Source organism: Prionailurus bengalensis, chromosome B2, assembly GCF_016509475.1.
Source record: "Prionailurus bengalensis isolate Pbe53 chromosome B2, Fcat_Pben_1.1_paternal_pri, whole genome shotgun sequence".
Lineage (NCBI taxonomy): Eukaryota > Metazoa > Chordata > Mammalia > Carnivora > Felidae > Prionailurus > Prionailurus bengalensis.
The window spans coordinates 49,959,607-49,986,109 of record NC_057349.1 but is presented as its reverse complement, the minus strand read 5'-3'; the positions used below and the strand labels follow the sequence as shown (position 1 = coordinate 49,986,109).

General features: G+C 42.3%; 1 protein-coding gene across 1 annotated transcript; it reads left to right on the top strand.

Annotated features, from left to right (window-relative positions):
• Positions 1 to 69: 69 nt before the first annotated feature.
• Positions 70 to 13,348, top strand: LOC122490469 (glutathione S-transferase alpha-4-like). The gene is made up of 6 exons (XM_043593168.1): positions 70 to 156; positions 1,853 to 1,904; positions 4,474 to 4,606; positions 6,959 to 7,337; positions 11,726 to 11,857; positions 13,065 to 13,348. The coding sequence occupies exons 1-6, from the start codon at positions 70 to 72 to the stop codon at positions 13,185 to 13,187; spliced, it is 906 nt and encodes a 301-aa protein (XP_043449103.1). The 3' UTR covers positions 13,188 to 13,348.
• The last annotated feature ends 13,155 nt before the right edge of the window (positions 13,349 to 26,503 follow it).

Here is a 26,503-nt window from a genome sequence, read left to right as displayed (position 1 = left end):
ATGATCATTGTTTTCTTGCTTTTCTTACTTTTCTTATTTTGCCCTTCAGAAAACCCTGAGCCAGGAGTCATGACAACCAAGCCCAAGCTCTGCTACTTTCGTGGCAGGGGCAGGATGGAGTCGATCCGCTGGCTGCTGGCTGCAGGTGGAGTGGAGGTTGGTTCCTTCCTGGGAAAAGGAAGGAGGGTAATTTGGGTGGGCTGGAGTGGTCCTCTTCCCCACTTCATAATTCAGGGTGGTCTTTAGAGATGGATCCACTCTTTCCCTTTCCATCTGTCTTCCTTTGTAAGAGGTGAGGGAGGGATCATAATCCTCTGTTTAAGCAGGGTTGGGAGGGTGGAAGTGTAGGGAGGTGTTCTGGAAACTTTGTAGGGGCAGAGAGATCATGATGACTCATAAGACAAAGGAGAGAGAGGAGACCCACATATGCATCATTGTTTTCACTGGAACGAACTGATTTCCTGGGGTCTTTCCAGCTCTGGCCTGGCACCATGTTCTACCCATGGCTACCCACTGAAACCTTACCTCCAGCTGCGATCTGGTCTCCTCTTGAGACCAGAAAAGTCTGCCCCACTTGGATCTGTCCTTAATTCTGAATTCCTTAACCACTGACTTTTCCATAGATTTTCACAAGTGCTTTGAAACTGTTTGGTTTCATGCAGGTGTAGACTTCATTTTCCCTCTTTGAATGCCATCTTCTTTAAAACGAGGACTCATGCATGACCTTCTTTGTTTTGTTCACCTTATCCTACCCCCATCTCAAGTCTTAGGGACAAAAAGTCACTCTTTCCCACTGAAGCTTCAGAGATTCCATCAGTAAATGATGATAACCCCACCTGAGTAATAATCTTCAGATCCCTTTCATTGAATGTACAAGTATCGAAGAGAAATTTAATTTGACCTGATACAGAGGGAGAATGGCACAGAAGAGAGAGAAGAAGGGAAAGAGAGGAATAGGAGAAGGGAAATTATTGGGGGAAGTTAGAGAAAAGGACAAGAATTTGGAGAGAAAAAGGAGCTAATGTGAAGAAAAGGAAATAATATGAACGGGGCTGGGGATATCCTGTTAAGTAGACAAAACCCCCTACACACACATGCCCCCTTGCCCCCTACACACACATGCTGGAAGAATTTTCAGCTGTGTCTAAATTGGTAACTTTGTGGTTCCTTTTAAAATTTTCATTCTGGGGGCACCTGGCTGGCTTAGTCAGTGGAGCTTCTGACTCTTGATCTTGGGGTTGTAAGTTCGAGCCCCACATTGGGTGTAGAGAATACTAAAAAATAAAATCTTTGTTGCTGTTGTTGTTTATTTATTTGAGAGAGAGAGAGAGAGAGAGAGAGAGAGAGAGAGAGCACTACCACAAGCAGGGGAGGGGCAGAGAAAGAGGGACCCAAAGGCTGAGCTGTCAGTGCAAAGCCTGACTTGGAGCTCCAACACATGAACTGTGAGATCACAATCTGAGGCACCCAGGCACCCCTACTTAAAAATGAAATCTTGGGGTGCCTGGGTGGCTCAGTCGGTTAAGCATCCGACTTCAGGTCAGGCCATGATCTCACAGTTCATGAGTTTGAGCCCTGCACTGGGCTCTGTGCTGACAGTTCAAAGCCTAGAGCCTGCTTCAGACCCTGTATCTCCCTCCTTCTGCCCCTCCCCTGCTCATGCTCTGTCTCTCTCTCAAAAATAAATAAACATTAAAATTAAAAAAAAAATAAAATCTTAAAAAAAGTAAATAAAAATAAAATTTTCATTCAGGAAGCCATTGGACATTTTATACTGTGAACATTTCTCCCCCTCTCTCTCTCTCTCTCTCTCTGAGGACATTAAAGTTATAACAATGTTTCTTTTATCTAGTTTGAAGAAGAATTTATTGAAACAACAGAACAATATGAGAAGTTGCAGAAGGGTGAGCCTAGATTTATCCAATGCTATCTTACTAGAAAAAAAAATTGTTTCTGGAAATACTCATTTCAATACAAGAACACAAAACTCTACAGTGACAACTATGAGGACAAGGACTGCTAACACTGATTGAATGCTCACTGTATCCCTGTCATAGAGCTAAATGTATCATCTGCATTTCTCCTTAGACTTCATAAAAGCTTATCAAGTAGACTATGACCCTGACCTCAATTAGATATGATAGCATGGGCTAATTGAGCTAATTGGTTCAATACTCCCCACCCCACTAACGAATCCTTTTAGAATTCTTAAATACTGATCCAGTGGGTTGGAGGGGAGGGAGTAAAAGGGAAGAGGAATTTGACCAAAGATATTCTTTAGTTCTCATGGCTCATATCCACTTCCTCTTAATGGTTTCAGCAGGTTAACAGACACCATTTTTTATCAGGTTACAATTATAGAACCAAGACTGTAGAAAAGATCAAAATTTGATTACATTTGGAAGAAGTCCTTCATCCTTACAATGCCCTAGAAAAGTCTCTCACACCAAGACAAAAGACTAGTACTTTCACAGAGCTTCTTAAACTTCTAACCGCCACAAAGTTGTTTTCCTTATCTAAGGAAACCTGGATGTTCCCATTATTGCTGATAAACAGTCATGAAACGAACACAAATTATTTTTTGGAAAAATGTTCAACTAGTAATCAGCAGACCTACCATTTACAAACTGTATGACTGCAGAAGGCCTTTAACTTCTCTGTGTCCTTTCTCCTTACCATAAAATAAAGATAATCTCTGTGGTCACAGATGCAGGATGCCAGTAGCTCTCATTAAATGGGGAAGGCCAGCTAACCCCTCCCCAGTTCTTGTCCAGAAACTTTAATAAATCCCTGAACCTCCTCTTCCTCGTTATTTCTGCCCTACTCCACCCCAAACAAGGCCGGTCACTGGTACATAGTAGGGAGTAAATACATATGTATTGAATAAGTAAATGAAATGTATCTTCAGAAACTCTTCCATGATCATTCTGGCAGGAAGTCCTCCCTAACAGCCTAGGAGATCCTCCATTCCTCTCTGAGTCTGTGATGCTACTCTTGTGCTTCTGATACCCTCCTGGGCATTACTATTATTAGCGAATAAGAGGCAGAAAAGGACAGCAGAGAGGGCCCTCGGCAGAGAGTCGGGAGACCTACTTCTGTTGGTTTAGCTGTCTCCTATGAGTGTGAGCAAGTCACATTTGCCCTCTTGGCCTCCATAGTGCCATAGTCTATAATATGAATGAACTAAATGATTGCAAACATCCTTCCCTGCACTGTTGATCCTAGATTTTTAAAAATCCTTCTGAAGAAGATCATCAGTTCCTAGAAGCATGGATCATTTTTAATGGACTTCTGCATCCTTAAAAGCAGTAGCACAGAAACCAGTTTGGATGATCATTCAGTGTTAGACAAATGTAGCACTATCTATAGGAAGTGGAGATTTTTCAGTCTCTCCATTAATAATTGTACTAATATTTCCAAGGCATGGTCACAAGCATGATTTTATTCCTGCTCAAGGAAACCCTACAATGGGCAAGACAATACTGCTACAGATCAGAAAATAGGTTTAGGGAAGACAGAGACTTGCCTGAATCATCCAACTAAATAGGGACACTGGCTCCCTGAAAAGTTCCTGCGGTGGTTTTCTCTCCACCATCTTCTACTGCCTCTCATTAAAGCAAGCAGCAACAATATTGGAACTAGGGAAATTCATTATGGTCTTTGCCAATGCACTAGTGAAGTCTGGTTCCTATTCTAGATAAAGTTCCTTATTCTCAGCAATGTGCAGGTAGTAAAGGAAATTTAAAGGCTATGTATTTCTTCAAGACCCTATCCTATGAAAAGAGTACTAATTATAGTACACCTTTAAATGCATTACTTTTATAGGCAGTCACTCACAATGAAGAAAATTTAATTTTACTGAACACTGATTACTGACAGTATTCAGTGCTTTTTTAAAGCTATCTCATTTAATCTTTTCAAAAATCCTGCTTGATAGGTATTATTACTGTTTTAGAGAAAAGGAAGCTGAAGCTCAGGTAAGTCATTTGCTTAAAGACACATGGCTGGGGAGGGCTAAAGCTGGCATTTGGACCCAGTCTTCCTGGGTTCTTGTTGTCACATCCGTCCTGCTGCTGTGTAGACCTGGAGTGATACCTGATGTGCTTTTCAAAGAATTCGGGCTCCCAGCCTCCAGCCCTGAATCAGAATTATCTGGGGAGTGGGTGAGTATTTTTAACAATCCATCTCCCTGAGATGATTTTCATAGTATTTATATTATAATACAGTCATAGTAAATGTATAGTGTCTTAAATAGTCGTGATTAACCAATGCACAAAAATGCATGAAACCATCAAGCGAGTCTCAGATTTTCCATAAAGCAAATGGTAGGAATTTCCTCAACAACTGGCATCGTTAGCTCACCACTTTGGATGAAAACTAAAAACTACTCAACAAAATTAGAAGGGACCCTCCTGCAGGCTTACCACAACCATGGAAGGAGAGTACCCTAACCTCTCTTTGCTCAATCCATAGACGGATGCCTGCTATTTGGCCAAGTGCCTATGGTTGAAATTGATGGAATGGTGCTGACACAGACTAGAGCCATCCTCAGCTACCTTGCTGCCAAGTACGACTTGTATGGGAAGGACCTGAAGGAGACAGTCAGGTACCACAGTGTTCATGTCTGTACTTGACTCTTATCCAAGCTCTGTAGTTTTGCACCAGCTGAAATTCAGTTCAGATGTAGACGTTCTGCCTGGGCTAGGAGGAGAAGGCAAGGGGAACAAAGGGGAGATGCTCTTGCTATACCCACATGTGCTGTGCATAACTCTGAATACTCCAGGTTTCCCCTTTTACTACTCATGGTGGTCTGCATTCAACATTCGTATCCTCTCCCCACTCCTCACAAAATAGGTTCTCATAAAATGACCTAGTAAACTTCATTCTATGTAAGGTGGAAATGACTGATTCAGCAAACACGAGCATTGTATCAATGATCTATTACCACAAATACTGTTGTAAAACATACCACAGTGACTTAAATCAGTAGGCATTTATTCTTCCTCACCAGTCTATATGTCACGTGGGCATTGGCATATATGGACCAGGCTTGACTCCTCTTGGCTGGACTTACTCATTATGTCTGTAGTCAACCAGTAGTCAGTCAGGGGGCTCTGGTTTAGGGTGTTAGGGTGTTGACTGTCTACTGAGGGGTAAATGGGCCATGTGTCTCTCATTCTCTCATGCCAAGCTTGTTCTTGGAGCAGCTAGGGAGGGTTCTAAGAGAGAGTAAAAGCATACAAAGCTTCTTAAGTTCTAGGCTCAGAACTGGTCATCAGTTCCGCCTCATTCTATTTGTCAAAGCAAGTCATGAAGTCATTCCAGAAAACGGGCCACAACTAATGATGGAAGGGACTGTCAAGTTTTATCACAATTACTGAATGGTGAAGTTTTGTGTCCATTGTTTTGCACATATATACCACAAGCATCTCCTCCATGCTGGGCACTATGCTAGGCTTGGCTGAGGATGGCTGGAGTATTACTCCCAGGAATACATAGTTCAGCTTCACATGAGATAAGTAAACTACAGACAAAACAAAGACTTATAACTATAAAGGTTTTATCTGTATTTGGGGTCAAAGGGCCATTTCAGTGGTCCTTGAAATCTTATCCCCACAAGCATGAACACTATGGGTGGTCTGTACATATACATAGAAGACATGGTAGGACAAAGGCCTAAGTTCAGTTGTTCAGAAGAAGGAGAGAGAGTAGAACATAGGAACGAAAAAGTCCATAACCAGAAGCAGTGCACCCAACTCTTCTCTAGATCCACCTTTAAAATGAATTTAGTCATCCTAACTTGCAGTCCCAAAGGTTTACGGGAAGAGAAGCAGTTTCAAACAGTGTATGAAAAGCATCCTTTTGTAACAATGTAAATGAGTAATACCATGCAAAAGCCATCTGTTTCTCACTGTTTTGATGCATGTGTTTGTTTTTTACAATTAAAGGTGACAGGCTAGGTGACAGTCGAACATGTAAGAAAAACGATTTGTAATTCAGATAGACAACAAAGTAAATTATGCTTTTATATAGGTTGAAAATAGAGATGATCACTGAACCAAATCTGTTGGGCAGTTAGCATATAGTGGGGGATACACAGACACACAACCCTTAATGTTTGCATACTGGTTGTAGAGAGAACTTGCACAGCATAACTGCACCAATAGTCTAATAAATAATGGTCATATATCTACCATTCTTAGTTTTTTGGTTTTTTTAACCTTTTTTTTTTTTTTTTTTGCGTTTGTCAATGCAAGGGAAAATTTTAGAGAATGAATCAAGGTATTTGTCTGATCTGACTAGGAAAGCAAACGTTTCCTTCTCAGTTGCCAGGTCAGGGGAAGACCTGCTAAATTATGCATCTTTCCTAAACAACTGAAGAGGTTCTGGTGCTAATAGTTTCACACTTCCGGTAAACTTCATTCAGTTGGGTTTTTTTTTTTTTAATTTTTTTTTTCAACGTTTATTTATTTTTTGGGACAGAGAGAGACAGAGCATGAACGGGGGAGGGGCAGAGAGAGAGGGAGACACAGAATCGGAAACAGGTTCCAGGCTCTGAGCCATCAGCCCAGAGCCCCACGCGGGGCTCGAACTCACGGACCGCGAGATCGTGACCTGGCTGAAGTCGGCGCTTAACCGACTGCGCCACCCAGGCGCCCCCAGTTGGGTTTTTAAAACCACAATAATCTATTTATTTATGGCAGATATCAACTTAGAGGCACTTATTAATTTTTTTCACACATCCCTTCATTCAATAAACATTTCCAGAGACGCTAGCATACCCTGGTCACTAGGATGGCTCTGTTGGCAGAAATCATTCCTGAGCATGGAATCTTAAGGGAGGGGGCATGAAAAGTCATTTGCCCCAATATTGACCTACACCACCACTGTGGCGAATTAGGGAATCCCATACTGAAAGGGTCGCGTCGGAATGAGAGTCAACACGCTGTTTTGTCAGGATCAACATGTACGCTGACGGCACCCTGGACCTCATGATGATGACCGCGCAGGCTGCGTTCAAACCCCCTGAGGAAAAAGAGGAGAATCTTACTTTAATCGTGAAGAAAGCTAAAACCCGTTACTTCCCCGCCTTTGAAAAGGTAGGGGGATACCATTCCACTTTGGACCTCACTGAGGCCTTATCCTGGCGGGCCAGATGTGCCAGGGTGCTCTCGCGAGAGGCAGGCTCGCCCTCCGAGACGGCTGCGCGCGCAGGTCCTGCTAGGGGAGCAGGGGGCGGGGCTGGCGTCTTCAAGAGGCCTGCCGGTACCCCTTCCTACGCCAGAGGGGAACTGGGGGCGGGGCGGACGAGAAGTGGGAAGCCGAGCGCGGGCAAGGCAAGTTCCCACCTGCACTTTCAGGATGCAGGCATTCCGGACTTACTTCCTGTTGCTAAGAAGACTATTTCAGGCGTGAATATCTGTTAAAAATGTTAAAAAGACAGAAGCTGTGGTAGAGCTTTACTGCACCTGGAGCAAAACTTTAATAAGGGTTACGTAATTATGGAACCTCTAACAAAACTGAATGGGAATAAGCCAAATGCAATGAAAGGTACAGCATTTCTGTTCTGATTTTTTAAAAAGCCATCAGCCCAAGGCATCTTCGCCTTAAATTTCCTGTCAGATGTTTCTTTACGTGTAATACCGGTGGGTAATCGTGCCTCAGTAAAAAGATAAGGTCTCTTAAAGTTACAACTTTTCCGAAGTCATTTTGGAGTGAATCATTAGGAATGTCCTGGAAATACATCTGGTAAGGTACCATGTATGCATAGGGTTCCATAAATAAAGGCTTGTCAGACAGAAGAATTCTGTGGTATTTCTCCTCAGTCTTAGTCTTGGGGAAAAATTATTTATTACTGATTAAACCACAGTGAAGGATTCTGGCAGTACCTCAGAACTAGACAAGCAAGCTCCTCTTTATCTGGAACAATGTACAGTGTTGTTGAAATGCCTTTCATGTAAAACAAAACAAAACAAAACAAAACAAAACAAAACTAGTGTGATTACTTGAGTTATAATGTTAAATGGACATTATCATACTACAGATTTTGAAATCTGTGTGGCCTAATCCAGTACTCCTCAAAACACTTAAAATAATGTATTTGTTCAAATCAGGATCAGACTCAAGTTTATCTGAAACTAATGTAACATTGTGTGTCAACTGTATTTCAATTAAAAAAAAAAATAACCCCGAAAACAATGAAACAAAAAATCCTCAAATTCATTCTCTGTCATTAGTCAATTACATTTTTAAGCTTCTTTTAATCTATAAGGTCCCTTCCTCTTTTTTTCTATTTTTTAAATATTTATTTATTTTGAGAGAGAGAGAGTGCACAAGGGAGGGGGGCAGAGACAAAGAGAATCCCAGGCAGGCTGCCTGCTGTCATCACAGAACCCAACTCGGGGCTGGATCTCATGAACCATGATGTCATGACCTGAGCCAAAATCAAGTTGAATTGGACACTCAACTGACTGAGCCACTCAGGCTCCCTTTTTTTCTCTCCTTCTATTCCTCTTGTATTTATCTTGTCAAATTTCCCATAGCCTGGATTTTACTAAATGCAGCATACTCCTTTATTCTCTAAAATTCCTGTCAATTGGAAGTTAGAATTAGAAGCCTAATCGTGTCCAGGTGTGATGATTTTGGCCAGACCGTCATAGGTGATGTTGTGAAGGTCATTAGGAAGCAGACATTATCTGGTTTTCCCTCTTCTCACAACTAAATGCGACTGATGATTAATGCCTAGACCCACTGATTTATTGGTGAATGCAAAATGCTGACACCCAAATCTGTTAACCCCTCTTCATTTATTAGCTGGAATACTTTCTATAAAATGAATCTTCCCATCATAATATATTTAGTTACTTTGGGGTGTGGTTTATGTTAGGAAAGGAGGATAAATCCTTGATTCTTGCTCTGTGTTCACTGCTTTTCAAAATGATTTAGTTACCTAGCATCTTCAAAGGGGACTAATGAGTTTATTGATTTTTCCTTCTTGTTTTTGTTCTTTAAATAACATGATGATACTGTTTATTGCCATGAATTTAAACATTGGCTGTGCTTTGATTAATGTTAGAGCTCTTCTTCTTCTTCTTCTTCTTCTTCTTCTTCTTCTTTGAGTATAGGGGTGCCTGAGTGGCTCAGTCAGTTAAGCATCCGACTCTTGGTTTCAGCTCAGGTCATGACTTTGTGGTTCATGGGATTGAGCCCCATATCAGGCTCTGTGCTGACAGCTGGCAGCCTGCTTGGGATTCCCTCTGTCCTCTCTCTGCCCCTCCCCCATGCATGCACATGTGCACATGCATGCCCACATGCGCTCTCTCTCTCAAATAAATTTTCAAAAATACATAAATAAAGTAAATTTGAGTATAGGTGACACACAATGTTACATTAGTTTCAGTAATTATGCAAGTGATTATAGAAGCTCAAGTATCTTATCTTTTGGACAGTGGTAGCTTCGTCAGGTTTGCTTCTGGTTTTTGACATGGTCCCAGCAATCTTTGATTCCTCCCTTTTTTTTTTCAGTCTGAAGAATCTCCCTCTTTTTTTTGTAAATTTTTTTTGTTCTCTTTTTTTTCAATATATGAAATTTATTGTCAAATTGGTTTCCATACAATACCCAGTGCTCATCCCAAAAGATGCCCTCTTCAATGCCCATCACCTACCCTCCCCTCTCTCCCACCCCCCCATCAACCCTCAGTTTGTTCTCAGTTTTTAAGAGTCTCTTATGCTTTGGCTCTCTCCCACTCTAACCTCTTTTTTATTTATTTATTTTTTTTCCTTCCCCTCCTCCATGGGTTTCTGTTAAGTTTCTCAGGATCCACATAAGAGTGAAAACATACGGTATCTGTCTTTCTCTGTATGGCTTATTTCACTTAGCATCACACTGTCCAGTTCCGTCCACGTTGCTACAAAGGGCCATATTTCATTCTTTCTCATTGCCACATAGTACTCCATTGTGTATATAAACCACAATTTCTTTATCCATTCATCAGTTGATGGACATTGAGGCTCTTTCCACAATTTGGCTATTGTTGAGAGTGCTGCTATGAACATTGGGGTACAAGTGCCCCTATGCATCAGTACTCCTGTATCCCTTGGATAAATTCCTAGCAGTGCTATTGCTGGGTCATAGGGTAGGTCTATTTTTAATTTTCTGAGGAACCTCCACACTGTTTTCCTGAGCGGCTGCACCAGTTTGCATTCCCACCAACAGTGCAAGAGGGTTCCCGTTTCTCCACATCCTCTCCAGCATCTATAGTCTCCTGATTTGTTCTTTTTTAATTTTTAAATTTTACTTAAATCCAAGTTAGTTAACAAGAATGTCCTTCTTTTTAAAAAGATTCTGGAAAATCCTCCACCAAATAATAGGGAAAATGGCTTCCTCCCTATTCTCTCTGTTCTGTCCTTCTGGGCTCCTCTTAGACTTAGGTTGGAGCTTCCTTCTATATTACATGTCTCTTAACCTCTCTCTCATATTTTCAGTATCTTTATTTCTGTGGGTTTCCTCAGATCTTTATGCCAAATTATTTTTTTCAATTTTTCTATTGAATATTTTCATACCATTTATATTTTTCATTTAATAATATTTATTTCTTTTTCAAACCCATATGCTCTTTTTTTTCCACATGCCTTCCTCCCCCATTTTCTCTTTGAACATTTTAAGCATTTTTAACTCCTTAAAGAGTCCACTCTTGAGGCACCTAGGTGGCTCAGTCAGTTGGACATCTGACTTCAGCTCAGGTCATGATCTCATGGTTCATGAGTTCAAGCCCCGCACTGGGCTCTGTGCTGACAGCTCAGAACCTGAAGCCTGCTTCAGATTCTGGGTCTCCCTCTCTCTCTGTTCCTCCCTTGCACTCTCTCTCTCTCTCTCTCAAAAATAAATAAAGATTAAACAAAAAAATTTTAAGACTCCACTTTTACATTTGGCTCTGTGACCCAAAATTCTTCTTTGTCAGCGTGCTGCCTCTGTCTTATAAAAGAGTTATCTCAGGTACAAATCATGTGCTTTGTAACTTGTGTCTGTGAGCTTGTCTTCTGCAGGAATCATTTTCCATATATTTGGCATATTTGATATATTCCATCAACTGTTTTTATGTTTGCCATGGCTGGAATACTCTAGAATTCACTGATTCAAGTCATTTTATTCATCCATACTAATACTTTATTTTTATTCATGTATCACAGGAAGAGATGTGGTGCCTGAATTTATCTTTGTTCCTTACCTATGGAGTAAACCCATATTTTGTACATCTGCCACTCAAAGCTACACCTGAGGGATTTTTATATTCACTTTTCATTGGATAGTAAGAAGGCTCAGGTTTGGGCTTCTGATATCCCATTGATGATTTATTTCTACTTGTGGGATAGTAGCCAGATTCTAGTTAATCATGACCTTAGTGTCTCCCTATACTAGTGGGTTCAGTTTTACTTAACCAGCTCTAAGCTTATAAGAGAGAACTCCGTTCTAACACTTTACTACCCCAAATATCTTGATAATCACTGACAATTTTCCAACAATATTGTGCCAATTTGCAGCAGGTTTAAGAGTGTTTAAGAGTTGGTTTCATCTGACCCTTTCTAACATTCTTGGAGATTATCAAGAAAAAGATTCTTCAGTACATATGATCTTTACAAAAGAGTCTCTGCTTTTATAAGTGTTTAGCCAGGCAAAATAGTCTTTACTTTTATATGATATTCTTTGTCATCTTTCTTTCTGCAGATTTTGAATGACCACGGAGAGGATTTTCTCGTTGGCAACAAATTCAGTTGGGCAGACATACAACTGTTGGAAGCTATTTTAATGGTGGAAGAACTCGATGCTTCTGTTCTTTCTGACTTCCCTCTACTGAAGGTAGTGTATTAATATCCACATGAAGCCCAAGAAAAAGTGAATAGAAACAAAGACTAAAACAAAATGCATCTCCAGGTCATCTTAAAAGAAGACTGCTAAAAAAAATTTTTTTTAATGTTTATTTATTTTTCAGAGAGAGACAGAGGATGAGTAGGGGAGGGGCAGAGAGAGAGGGAGACACAGAATCGGAAGCAGGCTCTAGGCTCTGGCCTGTCAGCACAGAGCCTGATGCGGGGCTCAAATTCATGAGCTGTGAGATCATGACCTGGCCTGAACTCTGAGGCCTAACTGACTGAGCCACCCAGGGACCCCAGGCATCTGATTCTTGATTTCAGCTCAGATCATGATTTTGCAGTTCATGAGATCAAGCCTCACATCGGGCTCCATGCTGCCAACTGCTAATGCTTGGGATTCTCTCTCTCCCTCTCTTTTTTTGCCCCTCCCCTTTTTTCCCTTTAAACTAAACAGTGCATTCTAGAGCTCTTTCCCTGTCAATACAGGGGTCTTCCTCTTCTTCTTACATATTATATCATTTTAAATTACTGAACTGTATACTTTGTAGGGATGTACCATAGTTTATATAACCAGTTTTCTGTTCTTGGAAATATAGGTTATTTCTGACTTTTCACTGTGCTAACATTCTTATCATTATTTCTTCACTCATACATTATGTTATTTCTTTGCTCACCCTTATAAGAAATTCCTAGAACAGGAATCAGTAGGTCAAAGAGTATGAATTTTTTAGAGTTTTTAATATGAACCTCTTTGAGACAATGATTTTTTATTTTTTCAATTTTTGAGAGAGAGTGTGTGTGGGGGGGGGTGGGGAGGGGCAGAGAGAGAGAGAGAGAGGGACAGAGAGAATCTTAAGCAGGCTCCATGCCCAGCATGGGGCCCAACATGGGGGCTCCATCTCACGACCCTGGGTTTATGACCTGAGCTGAAATCAAGAGTCGGACACACTGACTGAGCCACACATGCACCCGAATGATTGTTTAACAAAACAGTTTATTCAGGCTAAACATACTAGCAATTGTATTACCATCCTGGGAACATCCAGCAAACAGGCCTTAAGAATTAATTCAGATTCAACACACTGAGCTCCATAAGCTGGCAGCCTAAGCACTCTCCTCCCATGACAAAGTTATGATTTTCTTAAAGGTTGTGGCTGCTATGGAGGCTTTCATTTTACTGGTTCTCATTTCAGGCATTTAAAGCAAGAATCAGCAACATCCCTACAATTAAGAAGTTCCTGCAGCCTGGGAGTCCGAGGAAGCCACCCTCAGATAGCCACTATGTGGAGGTAGTCAGGGGCATCCTGCAGTTCTGATGAAAGTAGGTCTTACAGTGGCAAACAGCCATGATCCAGTCACAGGATCAGTACGGGCCTCTGCAAACTGAAGCAAACTATAGATTCTAGGAGTAAAGTGTCTGAAAAGAACAAAACCATACTACTAGGAACAGCAAACACTAAATGCAATACGAAACCATTCTGATGTGTGAAATTTTTTTGAGCTTGTCGATTGTGGATGATGGTTACAACCTTTATGAAATCGGTGTTGTGTGTAAATAAATAGGAGGCAGTATGGGCGCCTGGATGTTTCAGTTGGTTGAGCATCCGACTTCAGCTCAGGTCATGATCTCGCAGTTCATGAGTTCGAGCCCTGCGTCAGGCTCTGTGCTGACACCTCAGAGCCTAGAGCTTGCTTCTGAATCTGTGACTCCCTCTTTCTCTGCTCCTCTACCGCTCATACTCTGTCTCTAAAAAAATAAACAAATGTTAAAAAATGTTTTTTTTTAAATAAGAGGCAGTGTGTATTTAGGGCAGCGGCCTACATAAGGCACTGTTCTCGCTGTCTGTACCAAGATCAGGACCACTGTTGGAAGAGTGAACAGAGAGATTTGGGGGCCAGGATCTCTCCAACACCCACACTGACGCCGAGTACTTGGGTTAGATAAAAAGTGGCAAAAGACAAATCAGGAGTGACATGATGGCTGATGCTAGTGAATCCTAAGAGGAAGGATGGGGGACAGAGAATGTCCAGGGAACATCATTCTGTGGCCCCAAAAAGAACTTGGACAATTAGACAACCCTATTCCCCCTAACAGAGCCTCCTTAGTCTGGGTTTTGCTTTGCTGAAACAATTCCAAGTAACACTAAGATTAAGATGTAACCGATGAATATTTGTACAAACTGACCCAAAGATTCCCTGTCCTTGATAAACATGCTTTAAGTGTATCTACTGCATTCCCAAGTTGGGTATTTGGAACTCAGCTCCACATCAGGGCCCTGTTTGGTGGGGGATGGAGCAGCTGTCCAGGGTGATCTTACAGGCACGGTGGTGCTTTCCAATGGGTGGTCTGTGGTCTGGAGCAGGGCTTCTGTCAATGCTTTGAGGTACATGACTCTACCAGCTCTAAACTGCTGCTGGGCCATCCTGCCCAAGCCACACACTTGATCAGCTTTTGAGTATGTATCCAGGTACATGTCCTTACTTGTGAAATGACTTAATGGCTCACCAGACTTCATGCTACCTGAAGGGCACCACAGGGCATCCCTACACTGTACCTCACCATCCCTACACTGTACCTCACCTCTCCATTTTACCTCCCCAACTCAGATGACAGATTGGTCAACAGAGTTATAACCATGTAGACCATTCAGCATCCCCCAGCCCAGCCTGTGTATGACCTGAGCTCTTGCCCCCAAAGTAGTCAAATCCCAACCTGGGGATTCTCATTTAGCTAATTGCCCTGTCTCATTCTCCACTCTGACAAGTCCATGGTCACTACCAGATGATGAATCAGAGTGGGAGAAAAGACTTCTCACAGGGAAACTCTGCCCTTCTCTCTGTGGGATGACTTTTTCCTCTGACCTCCGCCAAAGCCAAGAGTCTGACCTGACAGAAATTAAGTAAGGAAAGGAAAAGAACTTATTTTTTCATGATTCAAAATGGTAAGCCAATCTCTTTTTGTTATAATCACATGGTCTTGGTAAATAATTCAAATAGTTTAGAAGGCTTACACAGTGAAAAATAAAATCCTCCCCTCTCTGGATTGTTCTTAAAAACAAGCACTTCCTGGGTTCTCACTCCCTGCCCTGATGTCTCCCTTGAGAACCAAGCACCATGTGGTTGAGTTCCCAAAGCCTTAAGCCTGTGTTGCCCAGGGTCCTACTTCCTGGGTTATGAAAACAAACCCTAGGTCTGACCCCAACCCGGCACATTCTCTGAGCACACCCTAAAGGCAACTAACAAAGGCACATCCAACCAGTGCCAGAGAATGATTCATTATAATACATAAAAGTTGCTGTCTTTCTTGTAATAGTCTTTATCCCTTCATCCTTCCCTATAGGGCTCTCTTTGGGCCAACTGCCTAGCTACCCAAACTAGTAGAGGTAACTCTGGGTGTCCAAGGAAGTGAGCCTCAGAGAGCCTATAGCAGTCAGCAACATTCAAGGCCCCACTTCTCTTCCATCACTAGGGAGTCGTAGCTTTGGACAGAAAAAGATGGGCAAGTGAAGACAGTCAGCTCAGTATACCCATAGAAAGGGAGGTATAGGGCTTCAAAGGTCCTTGGTCTTCTCTTCCAAAAGATTCTGGGATGAAGACCCTCTAACCATCTTTCTTTGCCCATTTCAAAAGGTTAGCCCTCTGAAAGGTGAGAATTTCTTTCCTTGGTGACTATGAATCTGTCCTATTTCAGTTAAAGCCTATTTGCTTTGTTTGCTTAGACCTCAGCATACAAAGAATTAAAACCTGGGCAGTGACCCCATAATGACCCTTCCTAACTGGATGTTGATCATTAATCCTCCCTTTGGACTCCAGCTTGGACTTTGCAGCATGGGATTGCTGCATGAGTTTCTCTGATAGGTCCAGAGGGCAAAAAGACACAGCCAGAGATGGTTGTTTCCATTAGCTTGTAAAATTGGGAGAAAGGGGTTTTTTTTTGGTTTTGGGATTTTTTCATTTGGGGCAGGGGCATGTCAGAGGGTGTACTTGTAGTTTTTAAGCAAAGAAGGAGGTTTATTAGCTCATACATCTGAAAGAACAAGTATGAATCCAGAGACTTTCAGACCATCAGGATTGCCCATATTTCACTCTGTGTTGGTCTTAGGTTCTTCCGAGGTTCTGTGATTGGCTCATCCTCATCCCAGGTGGGCCCTGGGGCTGGCGATGCTGCAGCCACAGTGGAACCACAGGGAGGAGGCAAAGGAGGTTCCTTAAAGGAGTGGGCTGGTATTGCAAGGAGGAGAGGGGAGACGTGCTGGGCAGACACACCCACAAAGGTTTACTATCTCCCCAGTCTACAGAGAGGGAAAGTGAGGTTCAGCAAGTCTGTTACCCCATACACAAGGCTCCCACTGTGTTGTGCTACCAGTAGGAATTACCTTCCAGCTTTAGAGATGGGAAAAATTAGACCCACAGAGAGGAGGCAAATTCATTTAAGATCGCAAGCTGATGAGTGGCTGAGCTGTAGCCCAGACCATGGATCCATGGTCTTTTAAATAGACTGGCAGGAGCCTGGTGTTCATTTTGTGAGATTGAGGAGAGGTAGGAGATAGTCTTTCCTGATTGCTTAAGGAATGGCAGATTTGGACACAGTGTTCCCATGCCTCGCCCTCAGTAGCCATTACAATGCTGAATCAGTAAATTGTACTTTCTGGTTTTTGTTTTTTTCCCATGGCCCTTTCCATCCAGTATCTATTGGACCCTCCCCAAAACCTTGCAAGGATAAAGCTTCTTTCTTTCAGATTGTAACACTACTGGAACTTGATGATTTTTTTAATTTTTTTATTTTAGAGAGAGACAGTGGGTGAGTGGGAGAGAGGGACAGAGGGAAGAGAGAGAATCTTAAGCAGCCTCCAACCTCATCATGGAGCCCAAAGTGAGGCTCGATCCCATGACCATGAGATCATGACCTGAGCTAAAATCAAGAGTCAGATGCTCAACCAACTGAGCCACCCAGGCAACCGATTCTTTCTTTTCTTTTCTTTTCTTTTCTTTTCTTTTCTTTTCTTTTCTTTTCTTTTCTTTTCTTTTCTTTCTTTCTTTCTTTCTTTCTTTCTTTCTTTCTTTCTTTCTTTCTTTCTTTGTTATTATTTTTGTAAAGCTTTTTATGGAAGTAAAGCAAACAGTGAAGGAGGCAAATCTTACATTTACAGCTCAATGTCCATTGTTTTTGTTCTTACAAATGTCACATTTCTGTATTTTAATAGGAAGCAGTGCTGGAGATACTGTATATGAAATGTTCAATGAGTTTTAGTTAGCGTATATAATCTTGCAAACATCACCTCACTCTAATGACTCTCATTCTAGTCATAGAATGCTCCCATTCCACAAAGTTTCTTTGTCCTAGTCAAAGGCTGCCCCCATTCCAGTGCCAGGCCATCCCTAATCTGCTTTCTGTCACAGCCCATTCGCTTCTCCAAGATAAAACTGGCATGAACCCCCAATGCCAAAGGTAATAATCCTGGGTCATCTTCCTGTGACTGTCTCTTCCTGCAGAAAGGTCCAGCAGACCTGCCCTTTTCAGTGAGAGGCTGTCCTACCCGAATCGGTATCTCCTTCTCTCAACAGTGAATGAAGTAAGGTAGTACAGACAACACTGGGCAAAGAGAGAATGTCAAGGTCCTGTGAGGAAACCTCAGACACTAAGTCAATTAAGGATGCTGAGGTGTAACCTCAAGGAAACAGGATTTAGTGCAAAAGTGAGTTATAATTCACTTAGCAGTTCTATATAGCAGTGTGCATAGAACAGGAATTCACACACTGTTCCAACACTTGAACATGACTATTCTGGACCCCCTGGGCACAGAGCTTCCCAATCTGTGTGTCCTGGATGGGTTGCAGGAAGCCAGGAATTAATCAGCTCAGTCCTTGGGGCTGCTGGAGCCATGTGGTGGTTTACTTCCAGGGCTTACAAATACCACCATTTCTTCTCTCTACTGGTTTGTGAAAGGTTGGGAAATTGCCCTGGGGAGTGCAGGTGGTGGACTCCGAGTTCATAGTGTCATGAGTCAAACCGGCTCTCAACATCAGCCCACTTTCCTACCTTGGGTTATGCTTTCATCAGAGCTTCGTTTACAGACTTCTTTTCCCCCCTCTGGGTGTGGGTGTGTTGGCCAGTTATCAGGAACCTTCAGATCCTCCGGGCAATAATTTTCTTCTTGTAAAGTAACAGGTATCTCTGGTTTGTATATATGTCTCCTGGGTGTGTTTTATTGTGGTAAAATATGCATAACATAAAATTTACCATTTTAACCATTTTTAAGTGTACATTTCAGTGGCACTAAGCACGTTTACATAGTTGTGTAACCATCACCATTATCCATATCTAAAATTTTTCATCATCCCGGGGAGCCTGGGTGGCACAGTTGGTTAAGCATCTGACTCTTGATCTCAGCTCAGGTCCTGATCTCACAGTTTATGAGTTTGAGCCTTGCATCGGGGTCTGCTCTGATGGTGCAGAACCTGCTTGGGATTCTGTCTCTCCTTCTCTGTGCCCCTCCCCTGCTTGTGCTTTCTTCTTTCTCTCTCTCAGAATGAATAAATAAACATAAAAATAATTAAAAAAATTTTTTCATCATGCCAAACTGAAACTGTATACCCGTTAAATAATAAATTCCTATCCCCCCTCCCTCCCTGCCCCATCAGGCCAGCCCCTGTTAAACACTGTTCTATTTTCTGTCTCCATGAATTTGCCTACTCTAGGTACCTCAAATAAGTGGAGTCATATGATATTTGTCCTTTTGTGTTTGGTTTCAAGGTTCATCCATGTGTCAGAATTTCATTCTTTTGAAGGGTGTCTTGTGTATTTTTCGTGAAAGGAAGTTTTCTCCTGTTGTATTACCTCTGGAGGCACATTTACACGACTGTATTTTAGGACCTGAATTGCTGATACACAGACCCTGGGCTCATGATCATACAAGACGCCGCCATCTTTGAGAAGCAGGCTGGGATCCTGTTCTTTCTGGCTTCTCTGGCCACAACACTCTTCCCCTCCACAACTAGTTCTCAGCTTTATGTAACCTCCCTCTGCACAATTTGTATGCTCTACCTCGTACTTAATTGTAAAAAATTTGTCCCTTCTAAGAGGAATTTCAGGTATCAGGAAACAGGTATGGATATATCAGGGATCAAAGGTCCTTCATAGTGAAACTACACAGCACAGAGATTGCTTTAGACAACTGTCATGAGTGAAAAGTAACATTTACTGGGCATTTTCTACGGACCAGGTTCTCTTCTACGTGCTTTACATTCATTATGTGATTTAATCCTTTAGACAACTTTTCAGGAGACATAGGGTCATTTGAGATTGTACAGCGAGGAAACTGAGGCCCTGAGAAGCCAGAGGACCCAGGTTCCCAGAGACAGGACCAGGACTAGTGTAAGAGCCAGGCCTGCCCATCCCAGGCCCAAGGTGCCTTCCTTTTCCAGGGTTGAGAGCAAATGATTATAAAATATAAGGCTTTAAAAAGATCCAGACCCTGGTTGGGGAGAGATTACTTCATCTTATTTCCCTGCATGGCCTCTAATACCATCAAGGAATCCAGTCCTGCAGGGACACCCTTGCTCAGACGAGCCTTCTGGTGAGAGCATTCTAACAAGCCAGGTCCACCAGTCCAGTGACCCCAGAAGGGGCCAGAGCGGCAATTCTATTTTGTTTTTCTGGTAGTGATGGTACCTAACTATGGGCATCCTGGGTGGTGGGTGTATGTGGCCCCATTCTCCCTGGTAGGTATCCCCCAAGACCTGCCTGGTAGACTGAGGTTGTCTTCTTGTCTAGATTTCTAACTACCTGAGATAGCAGCCATTCGAGGAGGCAATTGACTTTCCTCTCTCATCTCCACTTTTTGTTTTCTCTCCTCAGTGCTTTTAAATTCTCTTCCCATAACCTCTGCTATTTATATTGATGCAGTCATCATAATGGCTACTGTCTTTGAGTGCCTTCCTTGTGTCTAGCTTCGTGCAAGGCAGTTTTTATCTGTTACTTAATCTGCAAAAACACCTTATATTGTCAGTCTCACTAGCAGGGGAAGGGCAGGGGCAGGAAGGACCGCCATTGTTATTAGACTGTGCATACCAGGGAAACCAGTCCAGTGGACAGGGGTGTGTGGAGAACTCTCAGGTTCTACTTAAAGCCGGATCGCCTCTTCACAGGCCTGTAATGCATACCTAGAAGTATACATTTGCTATTTCCCCAAAGTCTGAAGGCCCCTGTTGTCTCTTTACAACTGCAAAAGAATTCAAGAATCTAGTTAATTTGATTGTTTTTCCTTTTGGGTCTTTGTGGCCAAATTAAAAACTATAATTTAGTTGTATTTCTTATTCCCAGAAGGCATCATAGAGAACAGCTTTATATAGTCATAAAGCATCTGGTCAAGTGTGAAAGAAGCAAACAAGAGTCAAGGGACTAGAAGAGATGCTGGAGTTAAATTGGATGATGCCTCCAGAGACAGGTCCCCTCGAATAGGCGGGCAGCCCCAGTCTCTTCTAGGGAATGGAATTGCAAAGTATTTTTCTCATGTAAGATTATACCCTACCTGACCAATTTCCAAAATCAAATTTTCTGTTTAATCAGGACATCCACATCAACAAAAGCAAAAAGATTTGGAGAGTGTGTCCATCTGTAGACTCTAAAGATAGATATTTATTCTCACAAATGAAATGAATTCAACAAAAATTAAAAACCAGCTGCTTTCTGCCTCTTACTTTGACATGGATGTGTGTGTGTGTGTGTGTGTGTGTGTGTGTGTGTGTGTGTGTGTGTATGTGTGTGAATCCAGTGACAGATTTAGGCACAGTGCCTGCACATAGCAGCCCCTTGATGCATTGCAGTTTTTCTCCTTCTTTCCAAACGCAGAAAGGAGAAGTAGAGATTTTTCTGATAACCCCAAAGCCAATATCTGTTTTCGAGTTTGCCAAATATGAGGTGGGAGGCCTTGGAATCCAGAACAGAGTTACACTCTGTAGCATCATCATTGCTGATGTTGGGTGGGGAAACCTCTCTGCTCCCAGATGCTGGCTCAGTCCTGGTACAGCTGGCTTCTTACCAGCCTCTCTGGGTCTGGCCCCACAATTGGTGCCGCTCCCTATGTCAAAAACAACGAAACTTTGAAAAGTGAGATTGTGGGAAAGGAGTTCCTTTGATTTGGAAAGATTAGACCCTCCTCATCTTTTGACATAAATAACCCCTCAAAACCTCAAGGCCAGCCCAACCACTGTAGAAACCTTTCCATCGATAGAAAAGAGATAAAACCTCCAAGGTCAACAGTTCTTGTAGGTCTTTTGCCAAAAGTAAACAATTAAGCCCACAGCTGGACTGTAACAGCAGCAGAAAATAACAGACATACTCTAGACTGTTGTGTCTGAAGCAGAGATTCCAGTGGCACTTCAGTGGCTGTTCCCCAGTGCCTGTGTCCCCCATCCTAGTGTGGAAGGCTCCATCTGTAGAGGGCACTTGTGTCTGAACTTCTCGTTCAGCTTACATGGTTTACACTTCCTACTTAAAGTATGGAACCAGACTAGCACTATAGATAGCACCTGGAAGCATGTTAGAAATGCAGAGTCTTGGACCCTACCCAAGACCCACTGAATGAGAATCTGGATTTTAACCAGATCCTGGGTGATCTGTGTGCCCACTGAAGTTTTTTTTTTTTTTTAATGTTTTTTTATTTTTGAGAGACAGTGAGAGACAGAGTGCAAGCAGGGGAAGGGCAGAGAGAGAGGGAGGGAATCTGAAGCAGGCTGCAGGCTCTGAACTGTTAGCACAGAGCCTGATGCAGGGCTCGAATTCACGAGCTGTGAGATCATGACCTGAGCTGAAGTTAGACGCTTAACCAACTGAGCCACCCAGGTGCCCCTGCTCACTAAAGTTTTTGACATGGCCTTGTACTAATACTTGTCTTTCCAAACAAACACAGTCTTGGCTCCACATGTAGAATGCTATCCTTCCCAGGTGTGAGAATGTTCTATTTCCTTTCATCCCCTACTTGCTGTCTATACCATGGGTGTAATCAAACATTTACTTAATAAGAACAACCTCAAGGCCTTGTCTCCAACTCAAACCAGATCCAAAAGGCATTCAGAAATAGGGTTGCTAATTTACCAAATAAAAATACAAGATGTCTAGTTACATTTGTGTTGCAGATAAGCAATGAATAGTTTTTTGGTATAAGTATGTTCCAAATGTTACATATGTCCTGTATTTTATCTGGCAACACTATGCAGGAGTCAAAGTACTAGGCTGCTCTGACGGTTTCCCACTTCCTCTGCCGCCTGCTTTAGGTTTCAGACCCTCAAATTGCTTCCAGTGGTGGTGTCTTTGGTTCATGTTTTCAAGCCCCAGATCATGGTTTGCTTCCTTCTTTCCACTCTGGGTGAGGCAGATGGTGAAAATAGCATTGACTTTGGCATCAGAAAGACCTGGGGCTGGCTGTGCCAACCCCGTGACTAAGCAAGTTTTCTTTCTAAGCCTGTCTCCTTATCTGTAAACTCAGTACCACAGAGAGAGTTTCCGGGACAGAATGCATCTGCTTGCCCAACGTCCTTGGTTGGCTTTAGTTATCTCTTGATAACCAGAGCCTTGGCAGGCACGGCCCACCTGTCCTTGAGTCTCTACCCTTTTCCGGTATCAACTCCAGAGAATCAGATGTGAACTATTCCATACACACCTGGGCCATCCTCACGTGGCATCCATTACTGGGCTGCCGTGAATTCAGCTCTGATTGTGGCAGTTCCCGGGTTGCAAATTTAGGATGAGATCCTTTACTCAAGTTGCTTACAAGCAAAGTGTGGTAATCATATGGTTGGTATGGGCAGCTGTGGCAACTTTTTGTTTGAGAGGAAACAGTATTTAACCCTCACCAATGGATGAGTTTTCATCATTTTTTGTTTGTTTGTTTGTTTATTTAGCGCTAGTGGGGGAGGGGTAGAGAGAGAGGGAGGGAGACAGAATCCCAAGCAGGCTCTGCCCTGGCAGCTCAGAGCCAGACACCGGGCTCAAACTCACAAACTATGAGATCATGACCTGAGCCAAAACCAAGAGTCAGACGCTTAACCAACTGAGCCACCTAGGCACCCCTCATTTTGGTGGTATAAATTGCATGTCTAACAAAAACATGTTTGGGGCATTATAAATTCCATGCATTCCACAAACACCTCATACTTTTTCTCCCTTTGCATTTCCACTTTTGTTTGCTCCTTGAAGCACTACTGTTGACATCACTAGAGCTGTGATGTCAGCAGAAGTAAGAAGGCACATTCTGTTCAAATGATCTTTGCCTGTTGGTAGTTCAGTGAGAGGGGAAGTTGAATTTTTCTAAATGGCTGTATCCAAACAATAGTTATTTTTACTAGGTTTATTACACAAGCTGTATGTATATCTGATATGGCTGAATAATCAAAAAGGTAAAGAAGTACCAATCTTATGAAGTGTGTTGCCTCTAAAGTTTAATAAGATTTTTTTTTCAATGTTTATTTATTTATTTTCACAGAGAGACAGAGTGAGTCAGGGGAGGGGCAGAGAGAGAATGAGAAAGAATCCCAGGCAGGCTCCAGCTGTGAGCACAGAGTCTGACCAACTGTGAGATCATGGCCTGAGCCAAAATCAAGAGTCAGATACTTCACTGACTGAGCCACCCAGGTGCCCTGAAAGTTCACTTGGATTTTAAAGTCAAATTAGCAGCAAGCCCTAGCCCCAACCATTACTGTTGCACATGCAGTGTAGGGGTCTCATTGCAGTTAAGGAAACAATATTTCACAATAATAAGAAAGAGGAGGTGGGATTTAAAAGTTACATCTGCTATGAGCACTGGGTAAGATATGGAATTATTGAATTCTATTTGTATACCTGAGACTAATAAAAAACTGCATGTTAACTAAAATTAAAATTAAAAAAAGATAAAAATTAAAAAAATTTTTTAAATTAAAATTAACAAAATTAAAATTATATCTGCTTGCTTTTCCTCATTTAAGGTTTTGGTTGTGGTTTTTGGCTTTCAGCTGGCTGTATTTTTGTCCACACAGATATTTGTCTCCATAGGTTTGCATTGCTCATCATTACCAACATACTCCTTCTGTGCCAGTAGGCCACTTTTACCCTCTGTATAATTCCAGGCATGTTCTAAGGAGGGACAGAGGCCCTCTTCACAGTGCTTCAGACCTGGTGTGCAGAGATCTGATGGTTAATCTTAACCTAAAGCCATCTGGGCTTTAACAGAGGCGCAACTTGATTGTTGATGAGTTTCAAATGGTTTGTGTTCAAAGTAGAAGGCTGTAGCAGAGGGAAGATGTATTGAAATAAACACTCGCTTCATTGAAATGAATTTGGAATTTTTTGTTCCTGTTGTAATATGAGCAGACAAGCTGAATTTTAAACATAATGGGAAAAAGTGATCAAATGAGGCCATTGTTTGCTTTTGCCTTAGTATATGTCTCTAAAAATGTTGGATAAAAATCTCCTTAATGGTAATTTGATGGCTTCCATGGTCATTTTTGTAGCTTTCCTTCTGTACTAAACTTCTACATTTCTGGAGATGACCAAACATTGAAATCAGAGATTCCAGTGACCACCTGTCAGATTCCAGGCATGTTGAACATGATCCAAAACCTTCAGAACCTGACTGAACCAAGTTTTCCTAAAGAATTTATTTCTTCCCTGTAGACTAAGTCTGGACTGTCCTAGACCCACACTGTATATACTGCACAGGCTTTCCATCTGCTGACTGGAGCTCTTTCCTGGAAGCACTTTTAGATTCGAAGAATGCACTCACCTAGTCCAAAGGAAACAGGGATCACCTGGTCCAGGCTCTCATCCATTTTATGGATGTGAAAACAAAGACCCAGAGAGATTAAGAGATTTGCTCTATTGAGAGAAAACACCAAGTTACCAAGTGATAAAGAGGGAAGCTGATATCCCCAAGAGCTAATCTGTATACAGAGCCAATGTTTTTATGACTGGTGGAGTCCTCTTTGTAAGGCTGCTCCACTGTGTGGGTTCATTGGCCAGCCGCATTTCCATCAGGGAGCTTAGAATGCTATTGATTGATTGACTGATTGATTGCCAAAATACATATAACATAAACTTTACTATCTTACTGATTTCTGAGTGTACAGTTGAGTGGCATTAAGCACATTCACATTGTTGTGTAACCGTCACCAGCTTTCATCTCCAGAACTCCTTTTAATCTTGCAAAACTGAACCTCTGTACCTGTGAAACAACTCTCCATTCTCCTCTCCCCCACCCTGAGCAACCACTGTCTCTCTGAATTTGGCTACCCTAGGCATCTCGTGTAAATGGAATCATACAGTACCTGCCTTTTTTGGTGTCTGGCTTCTTTCACTTAGCATAATGTCCTCAAGGTTCATCCATGCTGTAGCATGTGTCAGAATCTCCTTCTTTTTGAGGCTAGACAATATTCTATTGGGTGTGCACAGCATATTTTGTTTGTCCATTCATCTCTGAGTGAACATTGGGTGCTTCCACCTGTTGGCTGTTGTGAATACTGTTCCTATAAACGTGGGCATACAAGTAGTTCTTCAAGACCCTGCTTTCAATTCTTTTGAGTATATACCCAGAGGTGGAAAGGCTGGGTAGAAGTGCAAATTCCTGAACTCCATCTGAGCCAACTAAATGAGAATCTCGCCTCAAGGAGGCCCAGGATCTGTGCTTCTACAAGTTCTCCAGGTGATACTTTTGTCTGTCTTTCTTTCTCTTTCTTTCTTCCTTCCTTCCTTCCTTCCTTCCTTCCTTCCTTCCTTTCTTTCCTCCCTCCCTTCCTTCCTTCCTTCCTTTCTTCCTTCCTTCCTTCCTTCCTTCCTTTTTCTTTCTCTTTCTTTCTTTCTTTCTTTCTTTCTTTCTTTCTTTCTTTCTTTCTTTCTTTCTTTCTTTAAATATAAAATGGAATGTAGTGATATAAATGGCCTCAGAGGCCCCTGGTGGCAACATCTGAGTTGGTCACGGCTCCCAGTGGCATAGCCCACACTGGGGCACACGCAATGTCCTGTCTGTCTCATGTGGTGAGACTGGCTTTTCTGAGATATTAAACTCATAACTAGAAGGACTTCTCAGTTCCTTCCCTCCAAAATGACATCCCCCTTCCCAATCACAACCTAATCATTGCCAATGACAACCCCATCGCCAAGCGGGTGGAGGTCAATTGAACTGACAAGAATAAGCTGTTACGTGCTGCAGCCCATGCTGTTGTCTTGATGGGTCTAATCTAAATTTCCAAATGGCCATGATCATGCTCCTCTGCATTCCTGGCCACACTCAGAAATCTTACCTTCTGCATAGTATGTACCAGACAGCGCCATTCAGGTTTCAAAGTTCTATAATGTTATGGAATGAAATAACAAGAACTCATTTAGTGTTTCTGCTTTCCAGTCCAAAGAGAAATTTATAGAAACTCCAAGAAGACTTGGGGAACTTAAAGAATGGTAAGACCAGGTATCTAATTCCTCGGATGAGGGGGTCAGGTAGAAGTCATAAGTTAGGGTTTGAACACCTACTTGTGAGTGTGGTGGGAGCTGGGGGTGGTGGAATGGAAGAGGAGTGGTTCCAAGGTAAGGGGCGGGGCTCCTTGGGCAGATCTTCCACCTCACTCAAGGCTGGGTGGGCTTGAACTCTGAGTGTTTGCTAAA

What these genes read in the sequence shown, in the direction of transcription:
- LOC122490469 (XM_043593168.1), top strand. Translation starts at nt 70, where the DNA reads ATGACAACCAAGCCCAAGCTCTGCTACTTTCGTGGCAGGGGCAGGATG. An exon ending in TGGCTGCAGGTGGAGTGGAG is followed by an intron (nt 157 to 1,852) that starts GTTGGTTCCTTC and finishes TCTTTTATCTAG; the next exon opens with TTTGAAGAAGAATTTATTGA. An exon ending in CTGACTTCCCTCTACTGAAG is followed by an intron (nt 11,858 to 13,064) that starts GTAGTGTATTAA and finishes TTCTCATTTCAG; the next exon opens with GCATTTAAAGCAAGAATCAG.